The following is a 25,671-nucleotide window of genomic DNA, read 5'->3' as shown; positions in this document are numbered from 1 at the left end:
TTTTCTTACTCATACGCCATTGAGACTCGCAACACTCTACCTTCACTCCCACTTCATACTTCCTCTAACCTTAGCAGAGTGACTTCTTTTTGTCAACATATAAAACTCTCAGAGTCCTTTTGTCTTTCTCCCTCAACATCTTTTTCTTATCCTTATCTAATTTCCACTTCATTTTTTTTTTGGATTACTCCATCCGATATCTCAGGGTAATAGGCGTCTTTCAACCGTGACAATGACCCCAGACTAGTCCGAATTCGGGGGCTTGCAAAGATCCTTTCAGACGGCGCCTCCTAGCCCCTTGGAGTACTACGTTCCCACGTCTCAAATCTGAGATCCGTGGTTACGCTAGGATAGTCCCAACCAGTTAACCTAACCCCGCAGGGTTAATTTCCACTTCATTTTACATGTGTCCATCCTACCTCCATGTTACCCATCTAACTAAATGCCACGTCGTTCCCAGGATTCCATCTTTGTGCGATACCATGTCACTTAATGAAAAACATTGGGTCTTCCAAATAGGCCTACGTTGCTCCCTTTTTGCAACTTCTAGGACAATATTGCTCAAAAAAAACTTCCAAGCAATTAATGCTTCTTTGTAAAAGCTTTTGGGGTAAAATGACTTTTATCCCAATATTTCTTAAAGGATTTTGGGGGATATGTGGGATCCAATAAGCAATTCGATATGCCTGCGGGGTGTAGAATTGCAAAACGAACGCTACGTGGATATACAGCAAAGACACTGACAGAATGAAAGGAAGAAGACAAAAGTTATATGGGAGTTATTGTTCAACATATAAAAACTGACTCCCCCAAATCGTATATAATCCCATGACTCACTTATGGGACGTTATCACAATTTAAATTTTAAATTAATAGATGTATCGGAAATTTTTAAAAAATAATAGATAAAACTCTTTATCTAGACCCATATTTTATTTTTATTCACATAATAGCCCCAATTATATTGGACTTGAGTCCTAATCCTCCCAAGGTGGACTTGATAAAACCCAACATATCTCTTCTGCTTTTGGGTTTTCAATTGGTCTATACTTCCATCTAATTTTTTTTAAAAAATATAATTATTTTGTTTCTTAAATAATTTAAAATAAAAAATTAGAATATAATGAGAAAATTTAGTTTTAATATGTATTAACCATCTATATTTTTTACTCGGGACTTCCTATGTATTTTATATTATATATATTGGCTAATAATTTTCTTAAACAATTTTTTATATAAAGGTTTGGTTAATAATATAATTGTTCGTGACTTCACGTCAATTATATGAATTAAAATTATTAGGACAATCACAAAATATTTTCCTCTTAATACAGCATGCCCGCGTTCACCTTTTTTTTTTTATATACATACATGATGGCCATTACATTTTTTGTGCATAAAAATTCACGAAGTGTTTTTAAAAAAAAACATGACAAAAAAACCGTGAAAATTGTAAAATCATAAATAAGACATTTTCACAAAAATGTGTTATTATATGCAAATCAATTATTATCAAAAACCCAAGTGTCGTAACTGATTTGAAATTTTGTAATTTTTATGGTTTTTATTTATCTTTCTTTCTTTTTAACTAAAAAATTCATAAGTGTTACTGTTGCAGAATGGCGACAAATTTTCGCTTTTTGTAGTTTTATTTGTTCAAAAGGATAAGAACATGCTGCCCATATGGATCCAAGATGTAGCCTTTTTGGGTTTCTTTTTAGAATTAATATTTGGAAACTTTCAATTGATGACGCCCCGCAAGATGGATCTACGCTAAAATATTCAGTGTTGAAAATGTCACAATATCTGACAGAAGCAAAATATAGAAGGGAGATGATATTTTGTATATCTTTTAAGAACCCTTTTTTTGTTTTTACCTTTTAAGAATATTAATTATAATATTAAACACTAAGGTAAGATCAAAGTCTCCATCTACACCTAGTTTTTTCTCCCTCTTTCAACCAATTATTTTTGTGTTTGGTCAGGAACACGAATTTGGGTGCTCTGAAATCTACCTTGTATCGATTGTGGGATGTTTGAATTATATTTAAAGAGTGTAATAGAGCTTGTTTATGAAGTTTAAACAGATTTAATCAATGGAATTATTGCGATTTCGAATTTTTGCTGTGAATCATAGATAAAGTGTTGGGGGATTGGCTTTGGGTGTTGGATCTTGCTTTTAAATTTTGAATAATTATTATAGGTAGCTTCAACATGCTTAGTGGGCCAAGAATATGTGACTTGATTGGGAGTTTTGTTAGTTTTCTTTTTCTTAAAAAAAAATTGTCAAATTTCCAGTAAGATTTTGAGGTGTTTCCAATTTAAGTACTCTTCTGGTTTTAAATATAGGATCTAATTATTGAGTTAATTTTGGTCATAAATATAAGACCTATTTATCATATTTATTAATTTTTTCTAAATTACCTTGTGAATACTCCCTCAACCATAATTAAGTAGAAGAAGGAGGGATGATATTAATGAAGATGATTATAGTAGTTTAGAAAAAACATGTCATATTTTTTATAATTAACTAACTTACCTAACTTTCTTAATCTAATCAAATTAATTAAATAGATCTTATATTAAGAACTGAAGGAGTAACTTTGGCCATTGTTTCCCACTAGTCCATGGTTGAAGGGTTGAAGGGCTGAATAATTTCAATTTGACTCCTGAAATAAGTTCAATTTGACTCCTGAAATAGATGCAACGCCGGGGATGCATCTCTTATCCTGAGTAAAGCATGAAATTTGAAACTAATTTTCAACTTTACCTCAATCAATAATTTAGGCACATCGAAATTACTTAAATGGGTAGCTCAACTCTCTGCCTAAAATTTTCACGTCTAGAATAAAAGGAACCTTGTTTTGATTGGGAACCTTCTATTGATTTTCAAATCTAAAAAAATTGAACTTGTTTTGATTGGGAACATTTTATTGTTTGATTCGTTTTATAATTCTTACATAGCATACCAAGTAAAGTATCTTGGCAATTGAAATGGACTTGAAGTACTTCAAGCCTACTCAAATGTTTTACTCATTTGATCTTTTATTTGACTTTGGGTTCTAATTGTCCGTGGCCTGTGATTGTTGTTCGTTAAATCTTGGAATGCTAATTGGGCCTTGTTGCATTATGTGGTGATTGAATTGGATTGTGGCTTTGGATTTGTGTAGGGTGTCGGACTTGTTGGCTATTTTGCTGGATTGCATACAGGTGAAGTTGAAGAAAATCCCAATTTCACTATTTTTTGGAAAATAGATTGATAATTAGAATCGTTAACCACACTATAAAAATTAAAAATTTTTCAATTTATTAGGTACCCAAAAATTTCTCAAAGTCAAAATACTTTTTAGATTACATAGTGAATAACATCATTAAAATCGTTAATATCGTTACAAGAGTAGGTGATCATGTTACCAAAATTACAAAAATATCATTTTTACGATTTCTTGGAAAATAGGTTTCTTTCTTTTTGGAAGGGGGGAATACAACAGGCAAACGTTAGCTTGAAAAAGGCATTACCAAAAAGTTATATATGATCAGTTGATTTCTCTACAATATATCGTTGATCTTATGAAACTCTATTCCTACAATATGAAAGGGTGCTTGGCAAGAGAACGGTCTGACTGTTGTCGTCATGTGCTGCCTTGGCCAAGCAGTTTGCGCAGTCTATGGTTCGTGTTGAATTTGGAAAATAGGTTTCTAATTGCTTTAATTGATAATACTATTGCATGACTTATCAATTATGTTATGAAATTAGAAAAATTTCTGTTTTATAAGGCAATTAAAAATACCTTAGAGTCAAAATATCTCTCAGATTAAGTGGTAAATAGTATTATCAGAGTTGTTAATAGTCTTATTAAAGTTTAAAAAAATTTCATTTTCACAATTTTCTAGAAAATAAATTTTGGCAATTTTATTACCAAATTTATTAATATTATTACATGACTTGTACTGCAATGCAATTACGTGAAAATGTGATTTTTCTAACTTAAGTGACACAATTAACAATTCTTATAACAATATTAATAATTATAATAATACTATTCATTACATGATTTGAGAGGTATTTTGATTTTGAGAGATTTTTCAGTGCCTAACAAATTGAGAATTTTTCAATAAAATAATAATATTGGAGATTTTAATACTCTCTTCATTTCATAATATAAGACGTTTTTAATTAATTCACACGTACTAATAAGAATAATTAAAAGCATTAAATTTGTGAGGAAGTTTAAGTGATTCTCAATATAACGCTTATTAACTGTACTAAATTTCACCATTATATTAATTTCTACTATTACTTATTATCCTCATCAAATATGGCCATATATGGAAAAAATATTTAATGCGAATATCTTTCTATCTAAGTTTTCTACTTGGGATCTGCAATTAACTTTCCCTATTAATAATATTTTCTGGGTAAATTTTACCTAAAATTATTAAATATTTTTTCTACTATTACTGGATTGCTCAGGGCCCACATTATCTCAAAGAATCCGACGTGGGAAGCCCCTGCTTTCACTCACGCTTCCGACTTCCCACTATGGCTCTCCTGTTTTTTCAATTTTTCTACTTCCGGAATACTTGGAACTTTAAACTTCCAATTGAGCTTAACAATTGATGATGTTTTCTTCTTCTCCTTCTTCCTCTTCTCCCACTTTTACTCCTCCTTTCTCTCAGGTTCCAAGAACCCTTTTGATCCCACCAAGAAATCAGCCGCTACCGTGGAAGCTTCCTCCTACAATTCCCCAATCAACTCCTCAGCAAAGCATTTTCACTCCTGCCAGTTTTCTTCCCTGCGCTTTGAGCAGAAACCTCCATAAATGCTTCGTGCAGAGACAGTCCCAATCCAATGAAGAAAAGGAACAGGAGCGAGATGATCAAGAACTCGAAATTGAGCGGCTATTCTCGAACCTCAACCAAGCAACTTTGAAAAGGGAACCTGGTTGGTGATCTGCATACTCATTTACAATTTCGTTTTTGATATATGAGCTTTCTAATTCTAGTTTCTGAAATGCTTAATGCATCAAATGTCGCTAAGTTATCAATCGGCTCAAAATTAGTTTGTCATTCAAAGCACGCTATTGGATGCTTCATAAGTAATTCAACTACCATTTGACTGCCTTATGGTGTCTTATATCTAAATTTTTTATTGGCTTCATTATGTAAATATTAAAAAATACCTTTTGTTTCACTTGAACATTTTTGTCATGTCTTGAGTCATGAGCTGATATTAAATGAGCAGTTTCAATATTGGGATGTTAGGTAAATCCTAATAGCAGCTCTCAAGAGGCGTTACAGATGATCAAAAAAGTGAGATATACTTTCAAGGCTAAAGTTGTTCATCGTCTTAAGACTTACTTTGTGTATTTAATAGCCACAATGCTACATGCTGGTTATATGATAACTGAACAAGAACATTAGATTAAAATAAAAAATTGTATGCTTATACGATTTTTATAGTTATTTTTTTATCCTCAATTATTTGATAAATAAATTTTAACTATTTGAAAAATTAAAATTACGACCTTCTCTCTCCCTGATCATTTACCTTCTGATTTATTCTGTTTACATATGCCATTATGTTATTCTATTCTTTTTAATGTTGTTATAATCCATAGTAAAACCCTGTTTTTGCTACTATCTGCATTTTTCTCGTATTCAAAATTTCCCCTTTTGTTGATATTTCCAGGAAGCTTATCCAGTGCAATTTTCCTGGTTGCAGGCACCACGGTGCGTTAGTTTTGCTTCTTTTTACCGTTGCAAATTTTATTTTATTTCCTGTCTGCATGTATTTGGGCACATATATTTAGAATGGTACTAAATGCCAACTAACTTGGTTGGCTCTTCAAAGAAAATCAAAGAGGAATCAAATTCTCCTGTAACTGGAGGTGGCTGATAGTGACTTTTGGTAGCTATTGCATATTATTAGTCAGTATACTTTATACCCTGGTCTTGTCTTTATATTTCTCTGAATACAGTCTATCCCCCCCCAAAAAAAAAAAAAAGTAGTGATGCTCATATTTGATGTTTACGCTAGATGCGATGTGACACTTTAAATTATGCTGTGTTGTATCTTGCATTTGTGTTCCGTGCCTGTGCGATGTTCATTGTATGGGCCCCTTTTTCTTAGGCTCAAGTCAAAAAAGCCATGGGCTCATTAAGCTAAAATCTGTATCAATATATATAAAATTTACAGGAAGTTGCATTGTCCAAAAATCATAAATAGTGTGAATAATTTCAGGCTCTGTGCAAATGCGCGGGGCCTTCTCTAGTTACTAGAAGGGTTCACATACAAAACCTGTTTTTTCCCCAGAGTGGCAAAAGTTTGTAATCAAACAAGATAATCTGGATGTCTGCAGCATTTAGCATTATACAATTTGAACCAGCTTAGAAGTAAGAGAATCCAAATGATCTCATTAAAAGATAATAAGAGCCCAGCATGTCAACATTAATTTCAGTTGCTTCAAGCATAAAGAAATGGTGCTTTCAAACCATCCTTCTCAAACCTCTCTTGAGAGAAACCTGTTTCTCGAAGCTTGCTTATATATTATATTGTCATGGATGGGCAGTAATATTCACAGATGCATATAGATAGAACCAGTGGGCCCCCAGTTTTACGCACAGATTTCAGGGAAGAAAAATGAAGGGAGAGGAAAGAAGAAAAATTGAGAGACAACAGGAACAAAGGGCACTAAGCCCCATGCAAGCTGTGCTTATGTGATTTGTGATTAGTTTTTTGGGGGGAAGTTTTTGTAGGTTATATACACAGATTACTAGAATTGAACACGGGCATCAACATCATCATATGAATGTTAAGGACGGAATCTCCATGCTCCCTTAAACCGCTGCAAATTCATAGCTACAGTGGTTAGACAAAATTTTATGTCTTTTGTTTGTGTTTATTTGATTCATTTAACCATTCTGATTTTCCATATATTTATATGAAAGAAATATCACAGGTGGGAGCTGGAATCCTTGCAATTCCTGCTGTAACACAAGAGTCAGGCTTTTTAGCCTCTGCTGTCGTATGCATCCTCTGTTGGCTATTCATGGTAATAACCCTTGGTGATTTTGCATCAATTCCCAATTATTTGGTATAACCCAATGTTCACTTTGCTGATGAATGGTAATGAATATTATTGATGGTAAAATCATATGTTTATTTAGATCAGTTTTACCAGCATTTTCCATTGTGCAAACATATAACTCATTCAAAAAGCTTCAGTGTATATTTTTGCTTTGCCTCTTGGACGAAATAATTCAACTCATTCAAAGGGGAGAATGCATGAGCAAGTCTAAAAAGAATTTATGCAGGTTGTGACAGGTTTGCTCATCGCCGAAGTTAATGTCAATACCATGTGTGAACTAGGTTCTGGTGGTGTGTCGCTGGTAATTTCTCCTTTTTTTTTTTTTTTGCTCATATACGCTAGCAAAGATTTCACTTGTCTGAAAGTAAGGTTCTTCTCTATTTCCGAAAAGCAAATATAGTTGTCAGCTGGTGGCTGACCCCTTCTCCATCCTAGTTCCTACTTTAGGATCGATGAAGAAGAATTTAGTGAAGGATTCCTTTTATTGTGATTATAGATGTGTAAAAGGGCTATATGAATTGTCATTGTACTTAAAATATTTAGGTTCTATTCTATTTAATTGCCTGGTTAGTATCTTGTTTTAAATTAATTTCAGGTATCAATGGCCAGGAGAACTTTAGGGACAGCAGGAGTTCAAATTGCATGGTAGGTTCATATATATAATCTAGTATGAAAAAGTGAGGTTGTGTACTACGCTAAGTCAACGTGCAGAATTAGTCAATGCTTCATGGATTTTTAATAATCCTTAGTGGGACTACAAACCTGCTAATTAGTTCAGTTGCATTGGAGCACCACTAACATCCAGTCATAAACAAAGTGACAGTTAAATTATGAAGAAACCTATATTTCACGTTTGTCCGTGCAATTTGACTTCTTTGTTTTTTGTTTTAATCATTTTATATTTTCTTGTTTCAATCCCAAAACTATCTAATCACGTGTTTCAAGTGGTCTGAGCAACTTTCATTGGCATTATTATGTTTATATATATGATAATTCTCATTTTCTTGCAGTTGGTCATACATCTTCATCCATTATGCCCTCCTTGTTGCATATGTAGCTCGTTCTTCAGATATATTGACAAATTTTCTTGGAATTCCCTCGTATGAGTCACAATATCTTCCTTCAATTATTCTAGATTTTGCCTGCTCTTTTGCCTCCCGTATCTATAGTCATGACTTAACTTTTGTGTTCCGATTAAATCTAGCACACTTGCTAGATGCTGATAGTGGCATTTTGGCTGCAGATGGGGAAGTGCTACTTTGTTTTCATTGGTTTTCGGAGGCGTATGCTTTTTTGGAAGGTTGGTGTGTATTTCATCAAAGTTTTCACTTTCAGCTTCTGTCAACTCATACCCTTTCGATCATGGGGATAAAAATAGAAAAATAACAGAAAACATGAGTGCAGATTGATGTAATATTCTCAAGAATATCTCAAGATATTCATCATGTTTAAATTCATAAAGTGTTATCCGAGGGCTTGATTAATTATCACATATGATAAAATTTTAGTAAGATCAGTTGATTGCATTTGAAAAAGGAACCAAAAGAAAATGAGTAGGTTTTCTGTGAATACTCACATTTCTTTTAGTCATAGTTTTTCTATATCTAAGGGTAGCAATGTTAACCAAGAATTCTTCTCAATCTGTAGCCAGCGCTTTATAGGTGCAGTTAACGGGACTCTTGTCCTTGGAATCGTTAGTTCTTTTGCAGCTCTTTTGGTAAGATTCTCAAATCAAGAACTTGAACTCATGCTTTAGTTATATAGTATCTTAATCTTTCCATGTGTATGATCGAAAATCAATTGCAAGAATATATGACTGAAGGTGATAATTGAGAATGAATATTCATTCATGTTATGGTGGAGATTGAATTTTCATTCTTAGGCAGTGGCAAGTGGGGAACTGCACTGGGATGCTCTTCTTAAGGCCAACTTCCAAGCAGCTCCTATGAGTATACCTATTATTGCGCTTTCTTTTGTTTACCAGGTAACATCAACAATCTGAAGTTGTTGAACAACTTGAGATAATCTTGACGCTTTGGTATTGCTTATCCAGAATGTGGTGCCTGTTCTTTGCTCGAATCTTGAAGGGGACTTATCAAAAGTAAGGTGACAAATTTCACTGTCATTTTGTTTTTTTTTTGTGTTTGCTCTAATACATCAAATTTTACTGACTTTGGGAGTCTTCAGTCATGTGGGGGAGAACTTAAAATAATAGAATGAAATATGAAGCTTTAAAAACAGAGACCTTTTATCTATGAGATGGCTAAGTTCTACATTTAGTAGCATGGGATGCTCAATGGAGTATTAAATGTGTAGGTTTTCCCACCTCAATAGTTAGTTTTAGAGAGATGGTCTCTATCTTACTTACGTGCCCATTGTCTCTCTGTTTTTTTTTTCCTCGGTCTGAGATCAAGTTTGAAATACAATGTACGATGTGCAAGACTGTAAAGGGCTTGAAACCTTTTGACACTGAGATATATGACGGTGACTTGTTATCCAAATATCAAAATTATTCACATATCAAAATTAATATCATAATGGTCTGAGATTAACTGCTCACTTGTCTTTGGCTCTGACTAGACCCTTAACTTATGGGCCCACTGCCGACAAGTGGTGGAGCCCTCTGTCTACTCAACTTTTCCATATTAGGCCAATCAACTGGCTCATTCACCCAATCATATGATCCTGTTTATATTGCTTATTAATAGACAAACTCGTGATTGTCTCTGTTCCTCTATCTTGTGTCTTTTTTGGTCTGAAATTAAGTTTAAAATACAACGTACGGGAGGTCTCTGCTTTGCCTATTATTTCAGCCCAAAAATCTTTAGTGTGAGGGAGCATATTAATTAACAAATTACAACATAACTATCTATGGTCTTTTACCTGCCAACTTATGCTTTTGGTTGAACTGCTCAGCGCATTCTAGATGAGGGAATGCTCTAGATATTCTCTACCCTAAGGATTCTCTTGGCTTATATTTGACTTTTCTAATAATTGCAGGAGTGCAATTGTCCTAGGCACCGGTATACCTCTTGCTCTCTTTCTGGTCTGGAATGCTGTTATCCTTGGAACTGTTGGTAATAATGAAGTGGGAATGGACCCATTAGAACAATTGAGATCCACAAATGGAATAGTTGGAGTAAGTCTCTGCAAAATTTGATACATTTTTAGCCTGAACTATAATAAAGACACCTGAAGTTTTGGTATCCGACTGTTGAATTTTTGTTCCTCCTCACAACCTGATTCTGCAGCCTATAGTTGAAGCATTCTCGCTTCTTGCAATTGCAACATCTTACATCGGATTCGTTTTGGGTTTGTCAGACTTTCTTGCAGACTGTAAGTGTCTGTTTTTTTTTTTTTTTTTTTTTTTTTTTTTTTTATGGGTTCGGTAATAATGTAGGGTTGAGAGTTTGATACTTTTTTTGTGATTATCTCTCTTTATGTTTCACTATATATATATGTCTCACATTTTTTAATAGCCTTGGATCCATTTCTTCGTTCCAATAGATGTCAAATAATGTTTAGGCCTTCAGGATTGGATTTTCTGCAGCTGAAATGAGATCTCAACTTTTCATATGCAATGAGGTCCTTTGTTGACTTAAATAATGAAAAGGTCATTTAGGCTACAAACTTGTATAAAATAGAGACTGTCTATATCTGTACTGAAATTTCAAATTAATTGAGTTATGCTGCAACTAGGATTGACCTCTTAATCTTTTGTCCATTCTTTTTAAGTTAAAGAGGTAGATACTAGTGACTTGAGATTATAAGCAGGATCAAACCCGTGACCTCCTAGTTATAGGGGAGCATCCATGCCATTAGGTTACATGACCTTTAGCATCATTTCTCCATTCTAGTGCATAAGATTGATGAAGAGTTATATAATTTTTCTCATGTTCATCATCTGGATTTTCAGTGTTGCAGTTCCCATCTGGTCAAAACAAGCCCCTGCCATTCGTTTTAGCTTTAGTCCCACCGCTGGTACTCTCATCGTTGGACCCAGAAATATTTTTCAAAGCCTTAGACTTTGCTGGAACCTATGGAGGTATATCTATAATGAATGCCTGGGCATGTCTCTGTACTTTTGTTTGTCGATTATTTTATCGTCAAGTTAATGTCCAGCCTGAGAAACGGAACTATGTTTATGATTCATTTTTTTTTTCTATATAATTCATAGTTTTTTTTTATCGGGGATTAATTCGGTGCAGCAAGTTTTTCTCATAGTTTCATTTCAATTTGTAGTGTTGGTGCTCTTTGGAATTATTCCAGCAGCAATGTCCTGGTCTGATAGGTACTCAAATTCGAATTCAGATTCATCTCCAACTGTGAAACTACCTGAGCTCGTTCCCGGAGGGAAGATAACTCTACTTCTGGTTCTTGGAGGTGCTGGATATGTTGTTCTTTCTGAATTGCTTGAGAACTTCCAGAGCCTTCAAAAGATTTAATTTTCTTTTTTCCATTTTTCGACGATAAATGAAGTATATCTTACTATAATGTAAAGGAGTGCCTTGGAATGAGTGGTTCCGTACAGATTTCATCCATCTCTCCCCATCATCTTGCACCCCCAGGCTGTTTCAAATATTTGCCTTGTTTTGTGTCCTTGAAGCAAAAGGATTCAACAGCAACTTAGGTTTTCTTAAATTTATATATTCCTCTGTTTTTTATTAGAAGAGCTATTTAATTAATTTGAGTAAATTATATAATTTTAACAAATGTGATTTGATTTCTCTAAAATAACCTTATATCCAATATAAGTTAATAAGCTAGATAAATTAATTTGAGGAAAAATGATAAATATAAGAGAAAAATTAGATTAAGATATTATATTTAGAATCAATATAAACTCCCCAACTAACTTCTACATTTAGTAACAGAGGAGTATCTTTTTAATGAGAGCATAAAAGAAAAATTTTAATAAATATTTCAAATAAGAGGACAATGTTTCTTATAAATAAGACCAATAGAACTAAATTTTCTTATAAAATGACTCGAGGAAGTACTTGTTTTTACAAGAGCTAGGTTCAAATCTTGTTGTGAAGGTAAGAGCTATATTTGTGAGTAATATTTTGATATTTTTCTAGAAATGTTTCTTATAAAATTTTCTTATTTCCAGATAGAGGGAAAAAATCGGAGTTTCTTATCAAAAGGTAACGTGGCGAAGCCCACCTGCCAATCATCATTTCGAAAACCTTATGGTTAGCCTATCAATGAATTATTAATTAAATCTTGTTAACAAGTCTTGGCCAAAAAAGGACGAAAATCTTGCTACTAACTTACTCATTTTTTGTTTCAGAATTGAAAGTAATTATTTAAAGAAAAAGCGTATCATAATTTATTTTCTTGAACTTTTGTTGGCAAAACTTGAACTTTTATTTATGATCATTTTCCATTAATTTTTTTTGTTATTACTCATTAGAAACCTCAATGAACAGTGATAAGACCTAAGTAGGTTTGAAGGTTTTTAGTTAAACGAGATAATGCGCGCGTGTGTAATGTCCAATTAAACTTTATTTGATTTAATTATTATATTTTATTTCTCCATTCTAACCATTTATTTATAACAGTAATCTATTGTAATAGTGGTCACAAAAGTTGCGGTCAGACTTGGGGGCATTTGGGGTTGGGGTCTTATAAACCAATGATACCAAACATCTCTTTAAATTTTTTAAATGGGTAGTAGCGAATTTAATTTTTTTATGGGCATCTTGGTTGTATAAGTTCTTTTCATTAGGGGAAAGAAGAAAAGAAGAAAAAAAAAAAAAAAGAGTTGGAGGGATTTGGGCGCGAGCCAAACGAACCACAGGACATGCAAAGATAAAATATATTACTCAATGTATGTTGAATATATAGTGGTGCAAGAAAAGTGAGTATTGCAAGTATTTGAAATCCAAGATACAGATGAGATTTAATGAACATGATCATCTCTATTATGTCTTTAGAAGTTTACTCGAACAAAAAAGGTTCTTGAAAGGTAAAGTATGATAAAAACACATGCCCAATCAAAGTTAACACAAATAGGGTGACCTCAGAGAGTTACATGTCTCAATAGTAACTATACTTAAAAAGCCAAATACATCGCCAAGTTTTGAGAGGTCACCCTTCACACTAGCCAAGCTTGCTCTTGCATCACTAAGGGGGTGTTTAGATAAAATCAACCCATGGTTTAGAGAATAGTTTCTGGAGAATAGATTCTGGGGAGAATAAATTTTGTGAAGAGTAGATTTTATGAAAAAGTGATTCTGAGAAATGAGAGTGTTTGGATAGTTGTTATCAAAAGCACTTTTTATATATATATATAAATTATTAAAAAAGACATAAGTTAATATGATAATTACACAAAAGATAGATTTTATGATATATTTTAATTTGAAGGAATAAAATTGTTACTAATATATTTTTTACTAACATAATTAATAATACATAAGATAATATAATTAAGGAATAATTAATATGTGTATATATATTTATAAGATATAAGATTAATATGTTTATAAAAAATTAATTGAGGGATGTTAAAGTCATATTATGGTTGAGATCTATTCTGACAGGCACAATCATACTTTCTAATTTGAGCCAGAAGCAGAATGAATTCACTTCTCTTGAAACCATGGTTTTGGGTTCCACAACCATGGTTTCAGCCCAAACCATGGTTTCAGATTATGACATCAAAATTGATGCTGTTTGGGTGACATTCCACCCAAACCATGGTTTTGGGAGTCACCCAAACAGGCCCTAAGTTGTTCTTCTAACGTGCTAATTTCAGACTCCAACTGATCCAGCTGCTTCAACTTGTTATCATGTTCAGCTTGCATATCCATCACTCTCTGGCGAATAGATGCCAACCACATCTTGTCAAAGCCAAAATAATCCAGGTCATAATATAGATTTGCAAGTTCCACCATCTTTGAATCATCCATTGTCTTAGGAGTCTCTGATTTTAAAAATGCCAACATGTCAGCTAAGGACTTGTACCCCACCTTGCAAATCCTGAGACTCCTTTGTGAGAGTTTCCATTCACATAAATGTGGATATTTGACAAATGCCTCGTCAAGTAAGCGAGCCTGTCTTTCCTTAATCTTAAATAGACAATGAAAATCAACCAACTGCTCTGCAGGAGCGTGCTCATTTGTTGAAGATGAAGTCAGTGCTTCTGCAATTAGGGGAGTGGTAGTGATGCCAGTACTTGGTGAAACACTGTTGGATCTACATGCAGAGGAAGAGACACTCCTTATAACAATGATACCAATTTCGGTTTAACTATTTAAAGTTGGAGAAAGTGGGAAGTCATAACAAGTTGCAATCTATTTGAAGCTTGGAAACATTTTCAACTGAAATTTTGAACTTGTTGCATTATGAGAAACCTGGCAAGATATACTAATTCTTTTGAGCAATTCGAAAGATACCTTTGTATTCTTGAAGAGCTTGTTGTGGGTCCCTCCCAATCTGAGGTTGTCTGTCAATCACCACCTGTAATGGAACCAAAAATCATAGCCTTTTAGGTACTCTTTATGATGTTATCCCATCAAGAAGCGGGTGATGAAGTTACCTCTGATGGAGTTCTGACTGTTGATTCTTCTGGTGCAGAATCTTTTTGAAAACCGACCTTTGCAATTTCCGTGTTACTCTATGCATTAATTGACAATTGATATATATTAGTTTCTAAGTTTAACTTCAGTGATTAACTTAAATTTTATACACCTAAAATGAAACTAATTTATTGATGTAAATGAAAGTAACAGGGCTCGAAATACACCTCTCTCGAGTTCATTGAACCAACTTTTAGATCAAATTCTGATTGAGAATGAACCTCTACAGCGTCTTGAACCTTTGCAACATTTGCATTAAGTTCAACCTGTGGTTCTTCACTGATCAACTCCTGTGCACCAACCACCATTTTTAGCGTTTTACATTGTATTCCATAAAATGTTATTGCTATAATGAAGAGGGTACTGAGCCTACCTGTGTTGACGTTCCCACTTTTGATTCTGCTAGTCCAGTATCTTTATGAGAACCTCCCTTTCCTATTTTTGTGCAGCTCTGTGCAATAATTTCCAAATGACAAATTAGAGTTTCTGAGTTACCTTCATAAATGAACTTACTCTGATAAACCTAAAGAAGAACGCCTCAGGTTAAATTATACTCATAAGGTTTAAAGGAGGGAGTTAATACCAGCTCTGAATGCTATGGATAAGGCTAAATTTTTGGTCCACATAATTCAAAAATTCTTAATTGAGCTGTTATAGATGGAAAAAAGAAGTTGATTTAGTGTTTAATTTGCTATTATATTTCTGGCAGTAATTCCTTATATTTAATATACAAGGCTTACTAGATTTCATCTTATTCATATATGTGTGTGTGTGTGTGTGTGTGTGTGTGTGTGTGTATGCATGTACAATCCAAATCAATTAACTCGAGTTACTTATAAAATTTTCATCACAAAGCACGTAAGGAAGTTAAAGTTACTTCAGTATCTACTGTTGCTCCATTTGTTGGCACAAGTCAGACACATGCATAACATCAAAATTCCATATGATTAGATGCATCAGTAAAATTTAGACTAATTTTTTGGTGTCATAAATCATACATGTTCATGTCAGGGATTAAATTAACATGTTAATATATATGGGGGCATAGTTAACAATTGAGTGAAACTACAACAACCACAAGAACACCAATGAAGAAAGATAGTAATAGGAATCAGGATAAACCTCTTGCAGGTTCATTGAATCAACTGGACAGAATTTCTGCTTTGGAAGGCCTTCTTGAGTGCCAACAATTTCAATTTCTTGTGAGTGGGGAAGAACCTCTGCAGCTGCTTGTACGTAGATAAAAAAAAAAAAAAAACAAAAGAAAAATTCGCATCCATGAAGATTACAAATGGAGGGGGGGGGGGGGGGGGAGAACAACTAAGAAATTCATACCAGTAGCATCCTGCTTGGGCAAATGAAAATTTGAACCTGTTGGGATGGATCCACTTTAAATTTCATTATTGCCCCTCCGATTATCTTTATCTATATTAACATCTTGAACATTAGAAGGACAATAACAAAGATTATATCTTCATTTCAATGAGTTGATCCAGCTTGTGATGGTGCTTCTTCGTCTTGGTGGATGGCAACAACTTCACTCGGATCTAAAGCCAAGGCAGGTGACAAGGAATCTACAGATGGATTTCCAACAGCTGCCACATCAACTTCTTTGTTTTCTTGACAGCTTGTGGAACTCTGCTCAATCACATTACTGTTGTCCTCTAGTGTTGCATATTCTACTTCCTTGTGTTTTTCTTCTCTCCGTCCATATCTTCACCATCATCCTCATGGCAATCTTCTTCTTCTGATTGCAATTTTAGAAATAAAAAATTAATTTAGAAAAGAGGTCATATATTCGTATATGAGTCATGGCAATAAGTCACTGCATTGTCTCATTATGTAAAACCGTTTTGTTCCCCTAATTTTTTCCTTGGAAAATTTGAAAAGAATCGTTCACCTGGGCTTTCGTACTCTTGTAGCAAGTCGTCTGGCTTCGAAACATGAGCCAATATTTGTTTCAGCTTTGGACAGTCATGCACGTGACGTAGCTCACATTGCAACTTAATGCCTCGTTGGATAATGATCAGACTTGGTAGCTTCACTAAATGTAGAACATTGAGCTTAGGAAGCATTTCTTCCGCATCGCTTTCCTTACTCTTGCCTTTTATTACGTATTCCAGTCCAGAGCACTCTGTTATCTCCAAAGAGTTCAACCACATTAAGGTTTTTGCAGTTGATACTGTGAACAACAATCTCAGCCTTGGACATGATTTTACAGTCAGGCTTTGAAGATTAGATACATTGAACGATTATGGAAACATGACACCTTTTACAGCTTTTAACTTATCCCCTTTGCACATATGGATGAGCTCTGGTAGATTTTTCAAACTTAGGAAGAAAAGACTTTGGAAAGATAGCTTGTCCACCATCTTCAACTATTGCCTTCCTTTTATGTGCTTCAGCACTATCATCTTTCAGTAGAACTTTCATTCCAGGACACTCTTCTATCTTCAAAGTCTTCATCAATCTCAAGGTTTTAGCAGCTGATACAGTGAACAATGACCCTAAGATCGGACAAGACTTTACTGTTATCTTTTGGAGGTTGCGGTTATCGCTAAATGGCCCTGAAAGTAGTCACACATAGATTCTTTTATATCAGATGTACAAAAATACTCTTCTGGTCCTTAATATAAGACCTATTTAACTAATTTGATTAGATTAAGGAAGTTAGATAAGTTAGTTAATTATAAGAAAAGTGACACATTTTTCCTAAAACACCATAATCATCTTTCTTAATACCCCCTCTCCCTTTTCTACTTGATTATGGTTGAGAGAGTATCCATAGGGGTAATTTAGAGAAAATTAATAAATATGAAAAATGGGTCTTATATTTAGGACCAAAACCAACTCAAGAATTGGGTCCTATATTAAGGACCGGAGGAGTAACATTTATCATTAATCAAGCAAGTATATATGTATGTTTTTTTTTTTTTTACTTTTAAAGAAAAAAGGTGCATATTTAAGTGTTCTTGTGTGCTCGCCATCGTAATACTCATGCTCAATGATTTGCTCTAGCTGAGAACAATTTTCTATGATTAATTCACGCAATGCTGATGCGTACGTCATTATACGGAGTGAGAAAATGCATTTTAGCTCTCCACATTTATATATTTTCAGTCTTCGAAGGTTGTGAAGTTGTTTGTGATACTCACATATGTACCTCAAATTAGGTAGATTCTCCATAACCAAATTTTGGAAGCTTGATAATGATAATGACTTTGATTCCATATCAGTCGTAGGTTCGGTTGAGTGAAAACTGCCTTCCATTTTGTATTCTTCAAGACGAAGGTCTCCTGCTCTTTGCACAACCATGTCGCTGCTTTGTTTTGCTGGAAGTTCCAACTCCTACAAAATTACACACTTGATCAATAAATTAAAAGTATCATGATGAAGAACAAATAATTAACCATTTAAGATGCATTATTCTTATATATGTGTGTCTATTCAAACAATCACACGTTAGCATTACCTGCTCCCTAGACTTGCCACCACCTTGCTGAATCGCTACTTTTGAATCTGAATCAGATATGATGCTCAATTGTGGAAGGCCACCATGAAAAGATGCTGGTATGATGAATTCCAAATGTGGACATCCCTGGACGCAGACTTGTTTCAATTTTGGGAAAATAGGCCCTGCTTGAGTAAGTGCATCTTCCTCCTCATCTTTTATTATCTGCTTCAGGGAAATGCAATCTCATACTTTCAGGGTTTCCAACAATACCATAGTTTGAGCGGTAGTATATGTTAAGATACATGTCAAATTTGGACAATCCTCAAATTGCAAGTGCTTGAGATTACAAAAATTCAGCTTGCCCACGGAGACAATACAGCGCAATTCGCTACATTCCACTATAAATAGCTCTTGTAAATTCTCGAAAAGATTGAAAGGAGGCCGACCACAGCTCAAGGCCTTAAAGCACTTCATCGTTCTAATTTTCAGCTTCAGCAACCTCGAGAAAACAGTTGTAGCCTGATTTGTGGTGTCAATGAAGCATTCTATGTTGTCAGAATCATGAAGTAAAATTTCTGTCAACTCGTTCATACACTCTCTTTCTATTGGAATCATGTCAGGGAAGATATTTTTGCAATCTCCTTTGATATTTTCCAAAAACAGAACTTCTGATTTTTCCGCCATATGCTTCATTTCTTCATTTGAGGTAGGGATGTTAAAACCATTTACAGATATGAATTTTGTGATCAAATAATTTTCCAAAGTATCTATGAGACTTCCAATTTCAAGATGATACCTTTGCAGTACCTTAGAGGAGCCAATCTGGTAAAATAATTCAACAACATTATGATCATCTGACACCATTTCTGGAAGACTATTCTCAACAAAATAGAGCTCTTCAAGTTGGGAACATCTGGCTAGCACCTCAAAATCCCTATTATGCACCCCCGCACTTCCAACAAACTTAACGTTCTTAGTTCTGCTAATTCTTTAGGTAGCTCTGTTATTACACAATATACAAGTTCAATAGTGTCAAGCATCTCCAGTTTTCCCAACATAGAGATGTTGTTCAAGGGCCATCCTCTCAAGCAAACAGTTCGAAGCTTTTTCAACCCAGCCATTGATTGAGGCAAGAGTAGATCTGGGATTGTCCATGTAGATGTATTTATTATGGTCAGCACCTTGAGCTCTCTCGTCTCAATGAAAAAAGTATCTGAAAAATCTGATGTACACCCACCATCATGAGAAACAAACAGAAACTCAAGTTTGGGGAAATTTAATTGAGCTGGGTATTCATTTATATCACGACAATATAATCTTGTTGTATCCACATAAACCCTCTCTAGTAAGTCTGTTTGGATCCGCGCCATGATCACTTGACTTTCCCGTGCTAACCGAAAGGCTACGTCACGCACCATGTCATGAATGCACATGTATTGTCTTTCTTGGTCTTCCTGTAGTACCAAATTAGAGTTGATGAGTTTATCAATGATGGCTACAACTTCGATTCTAGCTCTTTCATAAGAGTCAACATCCTTAAATATGCCCAATCCAAATGAAAATCTGATCAAAATTTCCCGAGCGATCTTTGAATCTTCTGGAAAGAGGGCACATAAAAAGAAAAGTGATCTCGCTTCATCACCACCCAAGTGATCGATACTTAATTTCAGACATGTACAAACACTTCCCATCTGACTTGGTATATTGGTTGTTTCATGATTTCTCAATGTCACAAATGCTTCCTTCCAAACATCTTCTGGTTTGTCTTTCAAAGCTCTAGCCAAAGCAATAATTGAAAGAGGTAATCCTTGGCATTCTCGTGAAATCAGCAGCGCCAAATTTTTTGATGTATCTTGTATCAAGCCCGCATTGCTTTCGAATAAAACCCAAGCTTCCTCATCGTATAGGAGTGATAAATAGGCCACTCTTTGACACTCCATCAAGGTATATACACGTTCTGAACGGGTAGTCAAAACAACCTTGCAATTTCTGCCAAGGGGAATCCCAACGTCCTCAAGTTTAAGCACTTCCAATATATCATCCAAAACTAATTAGAGAATTTTGTCACCATTATTTGATCTCACGGGTAGTCTTTTAGCTCTTGCAGTCTCATCCATGTCATAATCAAGTCTGAAACCTAAATGGCTTGCAATTTGACCTTGAATTCTTCTAATGTCTAGGGGAAAGGACACCGCGACAAAGGCCACCTTATCAAAGAGTTCCAACCTCTCCACTTCATTACATACTTCTTTGATCAAGGACATTTTACCGCAACCCGGCATTCCACAAAGACTAATCATGTAAATCTCATCATTTTCCAATGCCGCCAGAATTTCGTTGTACGGCCTTTTTCTAGATTCAAAGGTACTGACATTGTCACGGCGTGTGATTCTGGGTTGAGATGGCACACTGTTTGGTGTCACTGTTAACCTTTCATTGAACTGGTTCACTGTTTCAGTCATTTCTTCTAAATGCTTGCGTACTTTATATCGAGACAACCAATTAGGAAGAACACCATTACAACAGCTCTTGCTTGCTTCTGCTTTGCGTTCCAACTTCTCCACTTTTTCTATGACAGCTGTTGCTTCTTCCATTCGCACCTGCTGCAGAGGGTCTCCCGATGTCTTAACACCTGCTAATTTTGACATTAATAAGTCATTTTCCTTTCTGAGATCTGCAACCAAAGTATTGAATCGATAAAAATAGCGAGCTTGTCGTACTATTGCTTGCACCAAATCTTTTGCAGACCTGACCCTAGTATTGGATCTCAAGTCTTCAACACTTCCCATTGAAAGCAACTCAGCCTGAATAGAAACCATAATACTAAGTAATTTGAAAGTGATTGATGCAATTGTTAGGCTAAGTTATAATAGCGTGTGTGAGTTACCTGCTTCATGGCCTCGTCTCCATCTTTATGTCTCACCTCTGAATCTAAATCAAACATGCCACTCAACCCTGGACATCCCGTTATAATTGCTTTATCCAATGGCAGCTTGGGATAATAATTTTCTGGGCAAATTCTGATGATATTTGACAAGTTAATGAGCTTGAACAGTTTTGGCTACAGTTTATTATAAATAGTTCCTTTAAATTCTCAAAAAGGCCAGAAGGAGGGGGACCATGGCATAAGGCTTCCAAGCGCTCCATGGCTTCAACTTTCAACTTTTGCAAGTTGGCCAAGAGGATTCTAGTCTGATATAGGATCATTTGCGGTGTCAATCAGCCATTTTATGCGATCGGAATCACGAAGCACAAATTCTTTTAACTCCTTCAAACATTCACCTTGTATTGGAAACATGCCAGGAATGATGCTTTCACTATCTCCCTGAATTTTTTCAAAGAAAAGACCCTCTAGCGTCTGGCACAATGCCTGGAATGCGTCATTTGTAATGGAGGCATCAAAATTATTTATAGATATGAGTTTAGACAATGAATCATCCTTGGGAGTATTTATAGAGCCTCCAGTTGCCAGATGATACCGTTTCAGTACCTTAAAGGAGCCAATTTGGTGATAAAATTCAGCAAGGTTCTGACCAATCTGCATCAGTTCTGGAAGATGATTTTCAACGAAGTAGAGCTCTTCCAAATGTAAACATTTGGCAAGCAACTTATAAGGATTGCCTCCTATTTTGCAATTCGATACGTCTAACAATTTTAATTCCTTCAAGTTCGCTAATTCTTTAGGAAGCTCTTTCATTACACAATCCAGTAGCTCAATAGTGTCAAGCATCTCGAGCTTTTCAAACATAGAGATAATGATTAAGGTCCATCCTTTCAGGCAAAGAGTTCGAAGCTTTTTAAGTCCTGCAATTGATGGAGGTAGCAATAGATTTGGTTTGTCCCAATTGATGTATTTTCTATGCCCAGCACTTTCAACTTCGTCATCACTTCGAACAACATATCTGGGAATTTCTATGCCATGGCAATATAATCTGTTTGTATCTTTCATATGATCCGCCCGTATCAGGTCTACAATCTGTGTAAGCCCCATAATTACTTGAGTTTTTTAATTCGCTTCCCATAAAGCCAAGGAATGGAACATGTCATGTAATTTAACGTGCCGTCCTTCCTGCAGTAACAAACAATGGTTCTTGAATTTATCAATGGTCGTACGCACTTTGGACCTAGCTCGTTGATATGAATCAATATCTGGAAATATGCCTAACCCAAATGCAAGTCTGATCAGAGCTTCAATTGCAATTTCTGAATCGCTGGGGAACAGAGCACATAACAAATAAAGTGATATCTCTGCCTTATCCTTCAACTCATTAAAAGTAAATTTGAGACACCTATAAGGATCATCCAGTCCTTTTTCAATATTTAGTGGCTGTTTACGATCTTTCAATGTATCCAGTGCATCTGTCCACGTAAAAAGTTCTCTGCCCCTCAAAGTACTGGCCACAGCTTTGATTGCAACGGGTAATCTGTGACATTCAGCAGTGATCTTTCGAGCCACTTCTTGCAGGAATGGTCCTTTTATTTCACCAGCATACTTTTGGAACAATTCCCATTCTTCGTCTGGCGTTAAAAGTGATAGATAAATCGGTGCATCAAATTTCATCATGTCAAATAAATGTCGGCGCCGAGTTCTCAGAAGAACCTTGCAATTTTCACGAACAGGAATCCCTATGGCTTTGAAGTCAAGCACTTGCCACACATCATCCAAGATTATAAGATATTTCTTATCCTCTTCAAATGGCATGGACAATCTCGCAGCTTGATCAGTTACATTCTTCTCCGTCTCAAATACCAAGCCTATGCAGTTTGCAATGCTGTCTTGAATAGCTATGTAGTTTGGAGTATTTGACACAATGGCAAATGCTGTCTTGAGAAGTTTATGGTCTTCCACTTCCCTACGCACTTGTTCTAACAAGGACGTCTTACCACAACCCCCCATTCCATAAAGCCCAATAGTTATCTTCTTATCATCTCTCAGTGCCATTAAGATTTCATTGCACGCCTCTTCTGTGCACTTAAATGGAACGAAATCTTCTGATGGGGGCAGATACTTAAGTGATAAACGATGAGCAGATGATAGCTTTTGCCTCAACTTGCCATTAAGCTGCTTCATTGCTTCCGTCTTCTTCTCTGCATTTTCTTTCCAAGAAGATATCGGCATATTCAGTTAGGGCAAACCCCATGGCAACAGCTTTGCTTTGCTTCTGCTTTCTCTCTCAGCTTGTCCACTTTGTCTATGAGTTCATTTGCTGCCTTCAACTGCAGCCGAACGTCTCCTGTTGGCTCTTTGCTGTTGGCTCTGTCTTTTCTAAATTGGACTAGCACGCCATCTCCGGTAGCTATTAAGTTTTCTTGTTCATCACCCAGATCTGTAACAAGCTTGCCGAATTCATAGCAATAACGAGCTTGCTGTCCTACTGCCTTCACTAAATCTACTGCAAGCCCAGCCCCAAAATTGACTCCAAAGTCTGTACCCGCCATGGAAAGCAACTCAACCTCAATAGAATTGTAAAAAAGTAAGCCATTTATGCAATAGCTAAGCAAGTACAACAGGGAAAAAAAAAATCCCTAGACATAAGAAAAATATAAATTGAAAGCCAATGATATAACAAAGATGTGTCTTAATTTATTGTTCTTATTATATATCGAGATTTTAGTCATGCGATTATTTTTTAGATTTTCTTTGGTTGAATTAAATGATAGATTGTACTACCTCCCATCTTAAGTAGAAGCAAAATCTAACAATTTTTTTTTTTCATTTTTATGATAAGCAAAAGCTACCCATTTTAAGTTGTATTAGTGCATGTTCCCAATTTGGCCTCTACTCAAAATTACAACAGATGAATAGTTAGGATTGCGACAATAAATAGTCATCATTACTGATGGGGTATTTCAAGAAAAAATCTATCTCATGTACATAATTAAGAAAATAACTAACTTTCTTAAACCTTGTGTGTGTATGTGCATGTAAAAGAGTGTTCACACGTGTTGGTAGAGTTTAAGAACAAGATAAAGGAAGATACACAACGCAAATAAAATGAAACAAAAAAAAGCATACTAACCTTGTTTATGTTTTAGATTTTTGTTGATGGGTAGAAGAACAGAGCAATTAACCCAGAGAAAGCTATATCCAAATACCAGCAAAACAAGCTGCCCAACAACTGCAAAACAAAAAGGTCGAGAACTTCCACAAGAGTCAAGGCTCAAGGGTGGATACAAATCTTTGGTATGAAAAAAAAAATGAAAATATATAGTAAAGTGAAATTACTAGCTAGCTAGTCTCCATGTAAACTATATAGCACTTCCCATCTTTTTAATAAAATATACATAATTTAATTGCACAGATTAAAAAAAAAAAAGGTTAAAATTGATTGAAGGCAGTAAATATGTCACCCATGCAACTTGATTTTCAAAAACACTTTTGCTTATGAAGAGAGAATGAGCAAACCAGTAATTAATATGGAATGAGACTAACCAATAATTAGTAACTAGAAAATAATAAAAAATTTTAGATTGACTGTTATTGTCTCTTATAAATAGGAGTAAGTCATGCTTAAAAAAATTCTCTCATATATAGGATTAGAGGGAGTATTAAACGTATTACGACAAATAACAATAATGTACACAAAAGGATGCGAAAATTCATCCAAAATTTATATTTATGTTATAGGTATTAAATTATGTGGATGTCCATAAACTTTCTTAACTCTTGGCTTTTCATATTCTACACTCCTTAGCATCCCTAACAAATAGTTTTTAGGGTTTTCATTCCCTAACTCAAATTTGTATTTGTGCATTTATGTGAATTAATTTTATTATTTATATTACGTAACTCTTGCTTGAATTTAGAAGACTATGAATAGAAGAAGATGCTATGCAATACACATAGGGCATATCTAAGTGAATAAGTTACTCCCTCTTTTCCTTCAATTCTCTCTTATCTTGCTTATCTCATCCTACATCTCTCTTATATTTTAGTACTTTTATAACAATTTACCTCTTCTTTGGAGGTCTTAACTCTGGTGATGACTGCAACTGAAAACATTGACATAAGAAGGACAAATAATCGACCAAAACAATGCTGATGTCATTTTAAAAAGCAAAAGCATGTATACATGTACATACGTATGTGTATGTATGCATATGTACATATGTATGTATATAAAATTATACACTTTTTCCTTCTGTAACAATAACAGCAACATGCATTCACACTAGGTAAGTTTCATAAATGGAGGTTTCCATATAGTTTACGAGTAGTGTTGGAGATTTTACTTAACCCTAAGAAGTGTTAACATGTCATGAACACAATACACACTAAATGCATAATAAACATAGAGGATATCTCCAACCCGTGAACTTAACTGATACAAAGCTATATGATAACACCTAATTATTCTGATTTGGTAGTTTGATCTATGCCAAGATTTATCATCCATAAACGTTGATAAGATCCTTCCATTTAGCAGCACCTTAATATTTAAGGGTGAGGTTCAAAGGAGGGAAGGCTTATGGTGGATAACACATGAGAAATAGTGATATGATGAATACAATAAAAATATATGCTAACCCTTTTTTTTTT

At 34.9% G+C, this 25,671-nt stretch overlaps 2 protein-coding genes across 4 annotated transcripts; one reads left to right on the top strand and one right to left on the bottom strand.

The window, feature by feature from the left end:
- Positions 1–4,588: 4,588 nt before the first annotated feature.
- LOC114758972 (tyrosine-specific transport protein) lies at positions 4,589–11,637 on the top strand. 3 transcript variants are annotated; one of them, XM_028948068.1, is made up of 14 exons: positions 4,589–4,945; positions 5,693–5,733; positions 6,963–7,055; positions 7,318–7,392; positions 7,687–7,736; positions 8,102–8,191; positions 8,335–8,391; positions 8,739–8,808; positions 8,974–9,075; positions 9,145–9,197; positions 10,092–10,230; positions 10,343–10,427; positions 11,008–11,136; positions 11,334–11,637. In XM_028948068.1, exons 1-14 carry the CDS (start codon positions 4,621–4,623, stop codon positions 11,534–11,536), a joined length of 1,512 nt encoding a protein of 503 aa, XP_028803901.1. In that variant the 5' UTR covers positions 4,589–4,620; the 3' UTR covers positions 11,537–11,637. The 3 variants fall into 3 exon arrangements, with proteins under 3 accessions (XP_028803901.1, XP_028803900.1, XP_028803902.1); XM_028948067.1 differs by having other exon boundaries at positions 7,677–7,736; positions 8,743–8,808; XM_028948069.1 differs by lacking the exon at positions 8,102–8,191 and having other exon boundaries at positions 7,677–7,736; positions 8,743–8,808.
- A 10,500-nt stretch (positions 11,638–22,137) lies between these two features.
- On the bottom strand, positions 22,138–23,250 carry LOC114758978 (disease resistance protein SUMM2-like). The gene has a single exon (XM_028948073.1). It carries the CDS (start codon positions 23,248–23,250, stop codon positions 22,138–22,140), a length of 1,113 nt encoding a protein of 370 aa, XP_028803906.1.
- Between the last annotated feature and the right edge of the window lie 2,421 nt (positions 23,251–25,671).

This window comes from Neltuma alba, unplaced genomic scaffold (assembly GCF_004799145.2).
Source record: "Neltuma alba isolate B1F8T4 unplaced genomic scaffold, ASM479914v2 tig00010779_pilon, whole genome shotgun sequence".
Lineage (NCBI taxonomy): Eukaryota > Viridiplantae > Streptophyta > Magnoliopsida > Fabales > Fabaceae > Neltuma > Neltuma alba.
This window is presented reverse-complemented; position numbering and strand designations above follow the sequence as displayed.